Genomic DNA, 17016 nt, shown 5'->3' on the forward strand with positions numbered 1-17016 from the left:
GGACTGGGTTCCTACCCACTGCAAGGCCTTTGCATGTGCTTCTGTTCAGATCTCTTTCCAATTTTCTTCTCTTGATTCATCCATCCTCACTGACCTCCACCCTCCCAGTGTTGCTTCCTTGGGAAATGTTCCCCATCCCGGTGTCGATCAAATCTCCTATGACAAACACTCTGTTGTGGTACTTAACGCTGCAATGATTTGGTTGATGTTCACTTCCCTAGGTCTGGCTGATGAGCTCTGAGGGCAGGAACCACATCGCTCAACTTCCCTGCTGCATCCAATTGTGTCTCAGCGTTTTATAGTTGGTAGCATACAGAAGCTCAATAATCATTTGCTGAGTGAATGAGTGAAGATCAAGAAAAGGGCTTTCATTTACTTTTACCCTCAACATGACCCTGCATTTGCCTATGTTTATTAACAATTTTCTAAGCTCTTCAGATTTAAGTGTTAAGAAGGGCAACCTATGCAGGTGACTTGTCCCACAATGTTGTACATGACTAGTTAGCAATTATCTGGAATTGGAACTAAGGCCCATCACTCTTTAGACCAGCATTAGACTGCAAAAAGGAAGCAAAAAATGATAATGCAGAACTCAACAGGGAACATCTACCAGTGTATAAAGCAGTAAGACAGAACTATCCAAACAAGTTAGAATAAAAACACAAAATACATTTGGTATTTTACGTGAAATAAATACTGTCATTTTAGCATGTACTGTTTGGGCTCTAAGGAGGCATGTCACTTTTTTGTACAAAAAGGATTGGTTAATATTCTATCATAATTCTCATTAAAATTTAGATGTTCAATAGATGTTGGCTGTTAAATTGGTGTGAGGAAGTCTATTCCTGGAAACCTTTTCATTCTTTAATGAGACTCATTTTTGTAAGGAAACAAGAAAAGTTAATCACTTGCTGGGTTAAAAGAGTAGCTGGATCCATCAGTTTCAAAGAGCAACCTTCAACTAGGTACACTTGTTCATTTATTCATCATTTTGAAAAGACCTATTATGTAAACACTATTTGTATTTTTAAAGCAAACTTACAAGACTAAAGAAAATACTTTTAATTTTACGCAAATACTTCCTTTTAAATTCAGATACTACATATTTAAAAAGTGGACAATTGAACTTACATGAAAAATTATTAACTATTTATTTCATCTTCCACGGGGCTCAAATATGAGCAATTTTTGCTCCCCTATCCCCCCCAACTCATTTTGCCCCGAGTTTTGTCTACTTGGTAAAACTTTATTTGGGTGGGGGAGGGTGTACCGAAAGGCACGAAAAGCATAAAAAACTACCCAGTCGTGGAAAACTTCGTGTACAAGGGTCTTCCTTGTGCTATATTTATTTTAGGGAGAACTGGGTAACAGCTGGTAGTCCAGGAAAAGTAGTTTCACTAGTTAGATGGGATGCATACAGCCCCTTTGCAACGAATCCTTACATTTACCCTACTTTACAGCGAACAAACATTATTCTTGCAATGAGAAAATACAGGAAAGAAAAAATGCGAGAGAAGGTCGTATTTTGTCTGCTCCGCTACATCTTTCTGGAGCTAGAGCTGCGTTTGTCTTCGCTGGCATCTCGGCACTCGCCGACCGCGGTACATTGGACGCGGGGCGCCAGGTAGGCGGAGTGCCTGCGGACGGGAATCTGACCCCGGCGCGGGTGGAGGGAAGCGTAGCAGGTAGCCCAGCCGCCGGACCCACGCGTTGGGACAGTGCAGAGCGCCTGCGCGCCCAGTCACGTGGTGGGCGCTCCGCGCCGAGCGGGTTCAAAGTCACGACAGCGAAGAGCCAAGGGGCGTGCGGGTCGATCGGCCAACTGGCGCTGCGTTCTTCGGCCCCTCAAACAGAGTTTCACTGAGGCTGCTTTGTTGCGCTTGATCACCTCCCGATACCTCGGCCGGACTCAGCTCTGTGAAGCAAGCAGAGCCACCTAGTGCTCTTTCTCGCAGGCAACACACGCCCGCAAAACCGCGTCTTTCAACTGACAATGAAGCCGTAGCGAACAGCTCCGCTGCTCTGGACGAATGAGCGCGAGGCCGCGAGGGAGGACCGTTGGGCCAAGCCCCGCCCAAGCTCGCGCCCCTATTGGTGGGCTCCGCAGCTCTAGTCCCGCCCCCTAACGGACCTGTCGCTTTGTGACAGGCGGAAGGTCCAGTTCCTGTTGGAAAGGGGGCGGAGTCAGAGGTTGCCCGAGCTCCGCCCGTACTCCAGGGGGCTCCTCCCCCTGCTCCTCTCGGCTGGGCGGGCGTGAGAGGGAATGTCATTGCTTCCCCAAGCCTCAGTGCCGCGTCCGTCTGCTGCTGCTTCTCTGGCGCCCTCGTCCCGTCGGCTTTCGCCGTCGCCGCAGCTGCACTAGGGACACGGATGGCTAGAGGGGCGCAGGGGCCATCTGGGTTGAGAGAGCGGCGGGCACGGCCGCTGCTGAGGCGGAGACTCCCCGCCGCCGCCTCCACCCCCAGTGTCCCGGCCTCGCGGCGTTGAGGGCGGGAGCGCGCTGAGCTCTTCCCTCCGCCTTCCTTTTCTTCCTCCTTCTCCTCCTCCTCCGGGTCCCCGCCCAGCACCCCTCGCACCAGGCGGCGGCGGCGGCGGCGGCGGCGGCGGCGGCCGCGGAGGAGAGCAAGACCCGCCGCCGGGGCACAACATGGCGGAGCCCTCGGCCCCGGAGAGCAAGCACAAGTCGTCCCTGAACTCGTCCCCGTGGAGCGGCCTCATGGCCCTGGGGAACAGTCGGCACGGCCACCACGGGCCCGGGGCCCAGAGCGCGCCCAAGGCGGCGGGCGGCGCGGCGCCTCCGAAGCCGGCGCCCGCGGGGCTGTCCGGGGGACTGTCGCAGCCGGCCGGCTGGCAGTCGCTGCTCTCCTTCACCATCCTCTTCCTGGCCTGGCTGGCCGGCTTCAGCTCGCGCCTGTTCGCCGTCATCCGCTTCGAAAGCATCATCCACGAGTTCGACCCGTGGTGAGTGAGTGCCCGCCGCCCCTCCCCCGCCGCGGCCCGGGTCTCGGGACGGCGTCGCGGCCGCCGCGGCTGCGTGTCGCCCGCGCGTCCCGGAGCTGCGGACGCGCCCCCTGCCCGCGGGCCAAGTTTGCCCCGCGCAGCCCGAGGCGGGGCGTCACGTCGCGTCCCGGGGCGCAGCCGCGAGGCCCGGCGCGGAGGGCGGGCGGGAGGGCAGCCGTGTCGCCGAGTCCCGGGCCCCCGCGCCGCCCCGATTCCCGCCCCGGCCTGCGCGAGCCTTCATTTTGTGCGGGCGCTGCCGGGCCGGGCCGCCCCGCGCCGCCCGGGTGAGTGCCGAGGGGCCCGAGCCCCCTCTGCCCCGCCGCGCGCTGGTTCCACGCTCCTCGCGTGTCCTTTTGGTCCCTGGGTGCAGTAGGGGAAGAAATGTCACCCCGAAAGTGATCTGGGCCCTAAGTGCCCTCACTCAGCACCTCGCCGTTCGGTCCTCTGAGAGCGAGGTCGCCGTTCCTGCAGCCCGCTGTCAGCTTGTGCTCGGCGTCCGAAAGCGGAGCATTAGCTCCTGGGTTGACGCTGCCGCAGGGTGCGGGGAGAAGAAACAGCCCCCGCGGTGGGAGCCCCAGGGCTCGGCGCCCAAGTGCACCCGTCAGAGGGACTCCTGAGTGTCTGAGGGGGCTGCCGTGCTGCCCTGACTCACCACACAGGAAGGCTGCTCCAGCTCCCCCGACTTGCCCAGCCCGAGGTGTTTCCACCCGAGGGTACGCCTTTTGAACTCGTTTATTCATCCTACCGGTCTATCAGCCTTGAGTGAACCCTACTTCGTATTACACCTAATTGAACTTCAGATTATTTGTCTTATTTGAAATGCGCAGAGAAATCCCGAGTTACTAAATATGTAGATTATAAATGTTTGGGGTGATCTACCTATATATTAAATACTGGATTTAAGTTCTAATTTATGAAGAGAAAGGTACTGGATTATCTGTTGAATGCCAGAGAGCCTCAATTATAGAGAATTAAATTTAGATAAGCAGTTAATTACAATGACATTCTTCCCTTAGAAGTTTTAACCCCATTTTAGAGGTTTTGATTTCTAACAGGTTTTTTTAAAATAAGTTATTTGGAATCACAGAAGGAAATACATTAGTGAAGTCTTACTAACTAGACACAGTATTTTTAGACAGTCTTCGTTTTGAGACACTTAAGCAAATTAAATAAAAATGAAATTGGGAGTGGTAGAGCGTTTGCCTAGTAATTAGGAGGCCCTGAGTTCAAACTCCAGTAACGCCAAAAAAAAAAAAAAAAAAAAAAAGGCTGGGGAATGTAGCGCTGTGGTAGAGCACTTGTCTAGCGCATGTGCCCTGGGTTCAGTCCCCAAACCGGAGTAAAAAAGACCAAAACACTGGAACTAGAAAATGAAAACTGCTAGAATTTACTGAACAATGTGAAGAAAGTTGCATCTTCTCATGCTAAAACAGCAGAAAGTATATTATTGACCAAACATTTCATATAGCAAAAATTGTGAATATTTTCAGAAAATAATTTAAAAGTATTTCCAGGGAGTAATATTTTTACAAATGAAAGGGTAGGTATTGTTTAGGAGTAACTCTGAAGCTGAAATTAAGTATTGCAGGAAAATTCGCAACTGAATAAGATGATTTGTGTCCTTTTTTCCCCCTCTTTTCCTTATTTTCAAGGTAAATTGGAAATCTGCATCAGGTCAGCCAAAGCTCACTGCTAAAATTGAATAATGTAACCATGAGATGGTCTATTAGATTGCCTTACAGAGTGGTTAAATATTTTTTTTAGAAAGGAGTAAGAACTAAAAGTTGATTTCTGTAGTTTCAAGAATATGCTTGAACACACCCTTTTTCATTCACATGAAGTTCTGTTTCACTTCTGTTTTTCTACGTATGGAAAAACATTTCTGATACATCCATTAGCTAAGTCTATTCCATCTGAATTATAATTATGTACACAAATTATACATCTTTTCAGTATCGAAGACCTATTTAATTTAGGTATTCTGCTTACTAATACAATTTTAATATTTTTTATTGTATTCTCAATGACATGTTTATGCTCCTAATGTAAAATAATTCTGATTAGTAAACATATATGTAATAAATGAATTACTCCTTATTGTGAATGGAGATTTGTCAATATGAATCTTCGCTAACGTCTTAATTCAATTGACTTAATGAGAGAAATCAGATTCAGACGAAACAGAACACCTTGTTTGCTCACTTCTCTTTTTTTTTTTTTGTGGCACTGGAGTGTAAACTCAGGGTCTACACCTTGAACCACTCCAGCAGCCCTTTTTCTGTGATGGTTTTTTGGTATTTTTGTTTTGTTTTGTTGAGATAGGGTCTCCGGAACTATTTTCCCTGGCTAGCTTCCAACTATGATGATTCTCCTGATCTTTGCCTGCTTAGTAGCTAGGCACTGGTGCCTGGCACTTTTGTATTTCTTTTCCTAGCTTTTGAAGATCTCAAGTAGTTAGGCATGTCATTCCTTGTTCCCATTTTTGTTTTTTTTTTTTTTGGCAGCACTGGGGTTTGAACTCAGCGTTATGCTAGGCAGGCACTCTTACCTTGTGAACCACTCCACCAGCCCCCATCTTACTCTTATAATTATAGGGTTTTTTTGCAGTGCTGTGGTTTGAACTCAGGGCCTACACCTTGAGCCACTCCATCACCCTTTTTTGTGAAAGGTTTTTTTGAGATAGGGTTTCTTGAACTATTTGTCTGGGCTGGCTTTAAATCTTGATCCTCCTGATCTCTACCTCCTGAGTAGCTAGGATTGCAGGCATGAGCCACCAACACCCAGTTCTTAATATTCATTTTTTGAAAAATTTAGAAAGAGGGTGTGTAGATGGCCTGTTATTACTTTGGACTTTTAACGCAGTGTTCCTCCAAAGCTACTAATAATATAATAGTATCAACACTGACAAGGACTTTAGTCTAAACTCTTGTCATACACTAACTTGGAAGTTACTCAGATCACCATTTTATAATGTAGCAAAGGTATGAGCCTTTAATAATAATTAAATGTTCCTCTCAGGTTCTGTTTCTACAAATCAGTTTATTCTGGCCTGCCCACACCTTCCGCAATCCATTTTCTCATGTCTGGTTTCACTTCTGAAGTCTTTTTGGTTACTTTTTCTGATTGTGAGTTATTTCTATAAATTTTTCTTAAACTGTGTGAGACCAAAGTTAGCTGCCAAAAGTGACTTGTCACAAGTTATACTTGTTTTTTAAATTTTTTGCCCAAGTTATCTTATAAATGATACTAACTATTGTAAGAGGTGGTATATACTGAATTCAGGTACACTGCACTTATTTTTAGAACTTGGCAAAAGTTTTGGTTATGATCTCCTCAGCTTGTCACTTGAATAATTTCTTCCCTTCTCAGTTGATCAGAACATGAGGAAACAGTTTGAAACTGTCTTATCTATATGTGCCAGACATTTGGATTTGGTTGATCAACTCGTTTAACAACTAACTTATCTTTTTATCTGGAGCAAAATGTAGTTTCTGCATATTTTTTTCTTGTAACTTTTTTTTTTTTTTTGTGGTACTGGTGAATGAACCCAGGCCAGATCCTCTCACTTACTAGGCAAGTGCTCTACCACTGCTATTTTTATTTTTATTTTTGAAAAAGGGTCTTGCTAACTTTGCCTGGGCTGGCCTCAAACTGAGATCTTCCTGCCTCTACTTCTCTGTTAGCTGGGATTGTAAGCATGTACCACCACACCTAGCTTCTGTTGTAACTATTAGTACTTGTACCTTACATGAGGTCCTTTTCTATGACCATGATCTTGTTAAATTGTGGTAGCTTTTTCCATAGAACCAGTGTAAAAGTTCCCATGTGAGGAGAGCTGCCTTTTCTCTACCTTAACAGGTTTATGTGGGTTCTCCTAGAGAGAATTCTCTGAGCCTTATTTTTGGCTGCAGTTATCAAAAAGACAGGGCAGAAAGTTTTAAGAGTTAGAATTGAAAGTTGGAATGCGGTTTTTGTTTCCCCCAGATTGAAGCTATGGTATAAATAGGTTAATTAGTACACATGTTTTCAAAAGAGCGATAAACCTTAGAACATAGTTGTTTTTGAGATGGGGACTACTTCCTGTACTTTGAGGTCTCCATGTTTTTCTTCATTTTCTAGATGACAAAAAGAGGCTATTGACCTAATTTCTCAAGAAGACAAAATGGGCAACAAATCCAGTTTTAGAACACAACTGTCCCCAAGTTTTACACAGTCACTTTTGACTATGGTCTCGTTTAGCACCAGCAATCCAGCTGCACTTCAAAACAGGTATATTGTCATGGATTCCATTGTAATTTTAAAATTTCCTAAGTCTATAAGGTGAATATTTTATTTGGATGATGTAGAATTAAGCTATGTGCCAAGGATTATTTTAATAGTAAACATTTTATTGACTTTTCAAATCTAGAATCATCTTAGGGTTCAATGACTTTAAGTAAAATACAATAAAGAAAAATAATAAAATAAAAGTTTTCTAGCCTTGAGCTCTGAGATCGCTTTGGATTAGATGATGGGTTTTTACCTTCTCCCATTTTCAGTAAATGTTACTACCACAGGTAGTCATGGATTTCATGAGGCTTATAATAGGTGCTGGAATAGTGAGGATTTGTCATCAAAATCCTTGGACTCTTCTTCAGGGTTTTCGTATCTTAAAGACTAGCTTGCGTGTTCTGTATTGCTGTGAGTAGTTTGCATGAAGACAGCATTGGACGTAGACCAAACATTAGAAACTCAAAGTGAATATTCACGTCATTGGCTCTGACCCAGTTAAGAATATGGTGGTGCTGGGCACTGGTGGCTCATACTTGTCATCCTAGCTACTTGGGAGGTTAAGATCAGCAAGATCGAGGTTTGAGGCCAGTCCAGGCAAATAGTTCGGGAGACCCCCATCTCCAGAATAACCTGAGCACAGTGGACTGGAGATATGTATGGCTCAAGTGGTAGGGCGCCTGAAGCCCTGACTTCAAACCTTAGTTGTTCTCCCCGCCTCCTCCCCGCAAAAAAAATATGTAAATATGCCACCATACACACGTATGGTGGTAACTTATCAGCTTGTCTGTATCTAATCTTCAAATTTTTGTTTTGTAAAAATGCTAAGTATATGGAAAAATGTTAAAATTTCTCTTTGTTATAATATCTTAGTACATCAGTACAGATATGCTTTCAAAAATCAAGAATGGAAAGGTTATTCTTGAGTGACCAAATAACATTATTTCTCCAGTTTTACTTTGAAAATTTAATAATCTTAGGGAGCTGCATACTGCAGTTAACTTAAATTATAAAGTCTCTCCAATTCAGCAGATCTATTTATTGCTAAATTGTATTTTGAAAAATTTAAGACATGCAGGGAAGTTTAAAAAACTTTATAGTTAACACTCATACCCATTACGTAGGTTTTACAGTTACTATTTTACTTTGCTTTATCATGTCTGTCCATTGGTACTTGTAAATCTTGCTTATAGAGAGATTAGTAGTGCATTGTTTACTGTGATATGAGGAATGTTATCCTACCTCAACTCCAGAGTAAAGAAAATCTTTATTTTTTGGATAGTATTTGCTTTCTGTAATACTTGAACACAATGTTTATAAATACTGTTTCTATATCTTCAGTTGGACTGGAGATTCCATCCATTGGTTAGTAATTTACCTGAGTATTTTGTAAGTAGATGCATTAACTGACTTCACTTGGATTTGCTGATCTTGTGTCATAGGAAATACTCTGAAGCGACTAGAAGGGTACTGATAGTAGTTTTGTTAGAGTTTAATGTATGTGGAACTCCTAAATTCTTTTGAATTATAACTTTTATTGTTCCATCCTGTTGACACTATTATGTTTGATCTAGATGTAATGACTTAGTTTTAGTATGATTTTCAAATAATACAGGACTATAGGGCTTGCAGATAACTAATTAATACTATTAAATTAATTACTGTTAAAAGAGAAAAAAATGTGACTAAGCAGCTACTTTGTTTTCACCCTTCTTATTTGCCTGATTCTTAGGATACTTATTGTTTTTTAAACCACTTTTTTCTGAGAAGACTTTTGTGCCACCTTAGCTACTTCTGACCATGAATACTTTACAGAGATTTAGAAATTGATGGAAATGGTAGTATGTAGAATTTAAAAAGAGGGAGCATTTGTTTAGTGGGGGATAAGTGTTGGAAGAGAGAAGCAGTTGCTCTAGATGTGTCCATATTTTAGGTTAACTGGCATTTGTAGGCTTGCTAGGAAATGTTAACTACTATTTAGAATTTGAATTTGTGTCTTTGGAAAAAGACAAAAATGACATGAACATTTTGGAAAATAACTTGTAAACAAGTTGTTGAATGTCCTTATGTTCAAGTTTGTACTGCTCATAGATAGTGTATCTGTAAAAAATTGTGATTCTTGCACTAATTAAATATACCATATCATGTGTAACTCTTTTTTTTCTTTCTTTGAAACTTAGTGTTGCAGGATAACTTTAAGAGATGTTCTGAATGGTAGTAGATGCATGACTTTTTTTTTTATAGTGTCTGATGACATCTTTGAATGGAGGAGATGAGGTGAAATCTTTTATTTCCATAGACAAAATATATTTCAGTTCAGTATTCTCCAGATCTGGCTTAAATGAAAGGCTCCATTTAGTTTATATTTTTAAATCACTGGTTCTAATTTAAGTTTTAACAAATTGGCCTATTATAAAGTAGGGACAAGAAAAGTTGATGATAGTTATTTTGTCTGTAAAAAAGTTCATAGTAATGAGCTTGGAAGTATTAAACCATTCTAGCTAAGAGAATTATGAGGTGGACATCTCAGAGTAGACTCAATTCTGTTTTATTTTTAGAGTATACATTGGTCACCTGTCTTCTTGTTTTCAGGATGAAGAAGCTGAGGAACAGAGAGATAGTAAATGGTAAAAATCTAAGTGTTTTTTTTTTTTTTTTTTTTTGCGAGGGAGTACTGGAGTTTGAACTCAGGCCTCACACATAGAGGCAGGTACTCTACCACTTGAGCCACTCTGCCAGCCCTAAGGTGGTAGATTCTTTTCCATTTTCTTTCATCTGTGTTTCCATTAGAGAGAGAGTGTTTTAAGAGGTTGTTAGAAAATTGTTACTTCAGAAGGTAAGAGGAAATTATGTTATATTACCACTCACTTTGGGTTTTTTTGTTTTGTTTTGAGACAGGGTCTTACTATGTAGTCCCAGGCTGGCCTTAAACTCAAATTTCTTTTACCTCAGCCTCCTGAGTGCTGGGATTGTAGGCATGTACCTTAACACCCAGCACCACTCACTTTGAATTGACAATATTGAAAACGTTGACAATTTAAGTTTAGCTATGGAAACAAATAAAGCTTTTGTGTGCAGTTTAATTGATTTGGAATTGGTGATATGAAAGTTGTGCACATGAATTGCCTGTAATCACTGTAAATTCAGTTTAAGTTTTAAAGCTATATTCGTTTTGATGTTTTGAGTTCATTCTTATAGAAGAGAAATGTTATTGCATAAAGATACAGTCAAATTTTGTTTCTACGTATTAGTTAAGTATTAAAGTATTGATTAGTTGATAAGCAAGTTGATAAAATTTCTTTTGGGATTTCCCTTTAGACGAGATCAGGCGTATTCAGGGTGGTATGGCCGTAGATAGGATTTCCCTTTAAATTTTTATTATGCTTTACAGGCATACTAGCTTCAAGTAGGTGTTTTTCTCCCCAGTATGGTATTGTTTCCTTAGTGATATGTAGCGGTCTTTCCAACTTACAAAAGACTTTGAATGAATTTTTAACTTAAAATATTGGCAGATTCTCTTTTTTTCCCCATATATAGAAAAGTGTTGTAGCACATAATCATAGATATTCACACCTGTGTGTATACTAATATTGAAGGTAAAAGTGTATTATTGTATGTACCATTAAAGAAATTAAATTGAATATAATAATCCATAATTAATTTTTAAAGTTCCAGTAATGCATTCCTTAAATAATTGTTTGTTACTGGACAGATTTGTTTTAAGAGCATAAGGTGAACTTGACAAAGTGAAGTTGGAGAAAAGGATCATGGCTGGAAACTCACTTATTTAAGTAAATGCATCATGTGTAATCCACAGCAAAAATAATGGAGTACAGAATTATTAGAAAACAGCACTCTTGCAATCTTTGAAATATTAAATGTCTTAAATGCTTATATAAACAAGAACAAAGATATATTCTACAAATGCTTTTTATTATAGGTGAAAAGGCATTTCAATCTTTAAAACTTTTTAATGTGGAAATGTAATATACTGAAAAGTATAAATGTACATTAATACAGTAAAATGAAGGCCCATGGGACTGTTAGCTATATATAACAAGATCATTGCCACCACCTCAGAGGCCCTGGTATATGCTTTTCATCTCCCAACTTTTAATAATTACATCTTTGCTTTTTCTAATAAGTGATGGAACTTTGTGTATTGCTAAATAATATAGTAATAAAATTCAGTGTGACTTTTGCTCTTTTTCTGCATTTTTCAATTTCATCAATCAGAAGGTTGTCAAGAGTATGAGGGTAATAAGGTTCAGCAGCAATTTGACTAGCTTGACTTTATCCCCCTGAGGTGATTTGCCTGCTCTTTTCTAGTAGGGAGTGCCTATAAGAAAGGAATGAGGAAGGATTTCTTTGCATGTGAGATCAGAAATTATCTCAAAGCTGAACTCTTGAAACGGAGTCAACCTTGTTTCTGCATAACCTTGAGAACTATTTTTAAGGTAGTATCTGGCCAGAGAGATTCAGTCTTTCGCTAGACACTGAGAATATAAGGGAATACAGGGTTGGGGGAGATGATCTCATATTCTTTCAAGAGGCACATGATAATCAGATGAATGCAAAATTACTGGTTTAAGAACTGGTTTTTAAACTGGGTGCTGTGGTTCACGCCTGTAATTGTTTGTACTCAGGATGCAGAAATCAGGAGGATTGCAGTTCAAAGCCACCCTGAGGCAAATAGATCAGAGACCCTATCTTGAAAAAAATCCCTCACAAGAGAAGGGCTGGTGGAGTGGCTTAAGCCCTAAGAGCACCTGCCTACCAAAGTATGAGGCCCCAAGTTGAAACCCCAGTGTTGTCAAAAAAAAAAAAAAAACATGAAAAACCTGACTTTTAGCTGGGCATGGTAGGGCATGTCTGTGGTCTTAGCTAATTAGGAGGCTGAGGTGAGAGGATCACTTGAGCACCACAAATTATGGTGGCAGCATGGTGGCCTCCCCCAATCTCAATAAAAAATCAAAACCAAAAGCTATGGCTTTTGTCAACTTTTGCTCCTTTTGGAGTATGTACATATATTAAAATTAACGTAAGGGAAGTAGTTGGTTGGTAATTCTTAAAAGGGTACCAGAAGGGCATCTGAGCTGAAGGAGTTTAGGAAAACCTCAAGAACAGACGATCTTATGTATTGGTATTTTCATAAATAATTGTCAGTCTTAGGTTGTTTATGTGTGTATGTTTTTTTTTTTGTTTGTGTAGATACGGAATCTTGAATAGCTTCTTGCATTTTTTTCTTACTGTTTTCCATGTTGCTTGCTTCTAGTCTTTAATGGGTATTGATTTTATTTTTTGCTATTTTTAAATTTTCCTTATTGACTTATTGGTTTAATAGGAAAAGGTATGATATTAGGAAAGTTTCTTCAAAAACTGTTCTCAGAAGATAAAAAGTTTAATTCAAAGAATGGTAAAGAAGAAGTCATGGATCTTTATGTATGAACTTGAAATCTCTTGGTGTATGAGCATTTGATGTTAATTTGCTAGCATGTTTTAGGAGATTAGTCTAGCTTATAAGGTTTTCTTTTAATTAGAAGCAATTCTTTAGTGAAACATAAGAAATCTCTCATGCATTTCTACTTAATCATTAGAATGATTTTGATCATATTTGATGGTATTTTTCTGTTGTGCGTTACTACAGAACCCATTCTACTTGAGTGAATAACAGTTTGCTTTGTGAACAAATAATGGGCTATCATCATAGTTAATTCATTGTCAAAGAAAAATTTAATCTGGGACTGTCTTTCTTCAAATTCTCAATTTAGCCGTCCAGATTTATACAGAAATCAAACTTAAAAATTTAAACCAAATATAAGAAAGACGTACTTAGACATCACCATAAAACCCCATGTAGTACATGCCATAAAGTAATATAAATGTCTTGGCTTGGACTCTATTTGGATAATTGTCGAACTTAATGATTTAAGTTGTTTTAACACCCTTAGTGTTTCTCTAAGTGTATGCATTCTCCAAATGAAGATACTTTCCTGAACTGCATTACCTGTTAAGAAACAAAGCCAGGTATGCTGTATTTCTAGCCCTTTGGGAAGATGAGGCAGGAGGATCTTGAGTTCAAGGCTAGTTTGAGCTACATAGCAAGATCCCATCTCAAAAAGCAGCAAAAGAAACGTGCCAGGCATACTTCTTTTATAAACCAATATTAAGTTTATCTGCCTTTTTGAGAGGTTAATAGTTAAAAATTTACTAATCCCAGTGTAAAACAATCTTACTTTAGTTAAATTTGGTTAGGACTGTTCATTTGAATAAATAGTCTAGAACTGTTTTAAAGATTTTTAACACTTGTGAAGTAAAAATACTCAAAGAGACTAAGTTATTTGTTCTTTGCTTAAATTGCTAAGATACTGTTTAGGTTATTTGACTTTTTCATGCTCATTTTCCTCTTTAACAACAACTTACTAGTATAGTAGACAAAGAGATCCTTTAAATCAAGAACATCATTTCTAACTCTCCTGTAATATTTTACACAGCATTAGGAACACAGTTCTCAATGAATACTAAGACAGACCTTTTGTCCTTAATAACCCATATTTTCTGTTTTGGTGATAGTAGTAATAGTAGAACAACTCAAATCTCAGATTTGACTGCAATATCAGTAGAATTGTATGTGCAGTGACCATTGTAAACCTACTTTCAAAAGATGTTTTAATCTTACAGAGAGTCATTGAAGAAAGATAATCATGCTTATAGAAGAAATGCTTTAAAACATAGAGTCAGACAAGAAAGATTAGTTAATTTCCAAAAATAATCTGAATTATAAAAGTTCTTTTGTTAATTTTTGAGGTGATAAATGGAAAAAGATGTAAGCAATAAAAGTAGATTTTCTAAGCTACCACTTTAGGAACAGTAAGAATTGAAATTATCTTTGTGTACATTAACATTACTTAGACTGTACTAAATTCATGCAAATGATGAATTTGGGTGGGGCTGCATTAATGATCCATTTAATTTCATAGTTCTTGATTTAACTCTATAATTGTAGGTAATTAATATGCAAATGCAGTAACACTTTAGGAATCCATCATAGCTTTGACTGATCTCATTTAAACTTTACCATAAGAGGTTAAAGGATACTAAATGAAAATGCTCATTAGGAATGAAATAAGTTGCTGCTCTCCAGTAAAGTGTCTCTGCAATGGAAATAGCTTTGTCTGTGTCTAATTACTTGGGAGAAGGATTATTGAATATAGTAGATCTTTAGTGTTAAATAAACCAACATAGGAAGTCTTTATCCTTTACTATTATTGAATCTTTGCAAAATGGACATTCCATGTAATAATAGAAATAATCCTTTGAGTCTTAAAACTAACATGCTGAAATGATCTCACAAGATGTTTTTACTTAACAATAGTATCTTCCTTGAAAAATAAAAACCTAAATCTTTATCCATCAGTATTGCTTTTTAAAAAATATATTACAGTGAGCATGATTTGTTGAATATATTGGCACTTAGGAAATTATATTGTTAATTTTTAAAACCTAATAAACTTGCTCCAAGGAAGTTTCATTTCGATCCCCAAATTATTTTTAGTGTAGACTATAGCTAAAGCTAAAAAAGGCTTTTTAAAAATTTTAATGTTATGCAGCTTTCTTGTATTTGAAAGAGGTACAGAACAATGAAATTATGTGAGGTACATGAACTAATCTAAAAATAAATAAAAGTGTAAAGATCAGTGACTTTTAACATTTATACATTTGCTAGTTGATGAACATTTGGATTTCTAATTTTTTTGCTATTACAAACAATGCTGTTGGGAACATTTAAACTCTTTTCTGATGCATGTATGTTCGTGTTTGCTAGGATATTTATCTGGTGCTGAAATTTTATTGGAGCATGTTTCAGTTACATGTAAAGATACATACTATCTCAAAACTTAGTGACCAAATAGCACATTATTATCTCACAGTTCTGGGGGTTAAGTGGAAAGTTATTCTACTCATATTCATATGTCAGCTAGACACTCAATAGGCTCTAGTCAGTTGGGACTGAGTTATCTGGAATTTTGACTGGAACTTCACACTCTTTCTTATAGTCACTTAGGCTGCCTCACAGCATGGCTGCTGGGCTCCAAGAGAGTATTTTACCAGGGGTGGAGGGGGAAGCTCCCTGGCCAACTAAGGGTTGGGCTTGGAGATGACAGCCATATTTTACTATTCAGAATAGACCCAGGCCTATCTCAGTGTCAAAAGAGGTACATATACAGGTAGGGACAGAATCGTTTAGGGCTGTCTTTGGAAATTCTACCACAATGTGTTTATCATTTTAATCTCCTCCTGTGAGTATCTGTTCATGTCTTTGGCTAGTTTTTTTGTTTTTGAGATAAGGTCTTGCTAACTAATAGCTCAGACTGGCCTCAAACTCTTTAAGTCTTATTGCCTCAGCCTCTCAAGTGCTGCGGTTTCAGGCATTTGTCACCATGCCCAACTCTGGCTGTTTTTTAATTGGGATGTTTTGTCTTTTTCTTAATGATACAGTAGGAGGTTTTATCTTACATTTGTAAGTATAAATGTATCATATATAAATTGTATCCATTTTTCTTTTTTGGTACTGGGATTTAAACTTGGCCTTGCACTTCCCAGGCAAGCACTGGGGTTAGAACTGAGGGCTGCATGCTTGCAAAGCAGGCACTTTCTTCCTTGAGCCATACCTGCAGTCCATTTTGCTCTGGTTATTTTGGAGATGAGACTGTCCCGAACTATTCTTCCAGGTTGGTCTGAACCTAGATCCTCCAGATCTCAGCCTCTCAAGTATCTAGGATTATAGGCATGAGTCACCGTCACCTGGCTTGTTTTTGTTATTTTTTGAATGGGGTCTTTTATGCCTAGGTAGGTCTGGACTCTGATCTTCTTATTTTAACTTCCTGTGTGGCTGGAATGACAGGCATGTTGAGATGGGGTCTGTCTAGGCAGACTTTTTATCTGGGCTGGCCTGGAACCACAATCCTCATAGTCTCCAGAGTAGTTGGGATTACTGCACCTCACGAATCTATATCTGTATCTATCTATATCTGTAAATATTTTATTTCAGTTTGTGACTTACTGATCCTTAACAGCAGTCCTATAATCCTATAATATATTTTTATTTCTTCCATTTTTAGATGGACTTCTTAGTATATTAACAGAAAACAGTCTTGAAGTCAGCCTCCAAAGGTGATATTTTGTTATATAGGATAGTATTTGCAAGGGTGTACAATTATGAATCAGCATGTTTTTCTTTCAGTCTACCTATTATATCTCTTCTCCTCCAAAAGATTGAGACCTGAAAATTTTATGAGTTATTTTTTATTTATGGTTAAAAAAGAAAAAATGACTTTTTGTTATGAAAGACTGAGGTTGATGACTTGCCCAGCATAATAGAGCTACAACCAGTATGTTCAGCCCCAAGTTTTTCCCTAGTCTTGCCTGCTTCCTCCATTGCTCATTTTTTTTCCTCTAAATTATTCATTTGGACCAATTAGTAGCTCCTCAAACCTTTCATACTCTTTTGTTTTAGATAGATAGACTAATTGTTTTTAGTGCTCTCCATGAGGGAGTTCTCAGAAGAGAGTAGAAAAGTATTGACTGGTATTTGAGATTTTCTTTCCTACTTCCAAACTTTATCTTGGAAATGATTCTTCATTGTTGTGGCAAAAATAATTTTGCAAAATTGTATTGGAATCCAGAAATTCATAGTTAATATTCAGTGTTTGCCTTCTACACTTTAAAATGAACACTGTAGTCATG

At 39.3% G+C, this 17016-nt stretch overlaps 1 protein-coding gene across 2 annotated transcripts in view; it reads left to right on the plus strand.

Moving 5' to 3' along the window:
- The first annotated feature begins 2647 nt into the window (after window positions 1–2647).
- Stt3b (STT3 oligosaccharyltransferase complex catalytic subunit B) overlaps window positions 2648–17016 on the plus strand; it is a 92980-nt gene continuing 78611 nt past the window's right edge. The window contains exon 1 of one of the 2 annotated variants that reach the window (XM_020181733.2): window positions 2648–2961. In XM_020181733.2, coding sequence (XP_020037322.1) covers window positions 2648–2961 — 314 coding nt within the window. Of the gene's footprint in view, window positions 2962–6838; window positions 7270–17016 lie in introns of those variants that run through there. The other variant, XM_020181734.2, reaches the window with a different exon arrangement.

Source organism: Castor canadensis, chromosome 5, assembly GCF_047511655.1.
Source record: "Castor canadensis chromosome 5, mCasCan1.hap1v2, whole genome shotgun sequence".
In the NCBI taxonomy this organism is placed as follows: Eukaryota; Metazoa; Chordata; class Mammalia; order Rodentia; family Castoridae; genus Castor; species Castor canadensis.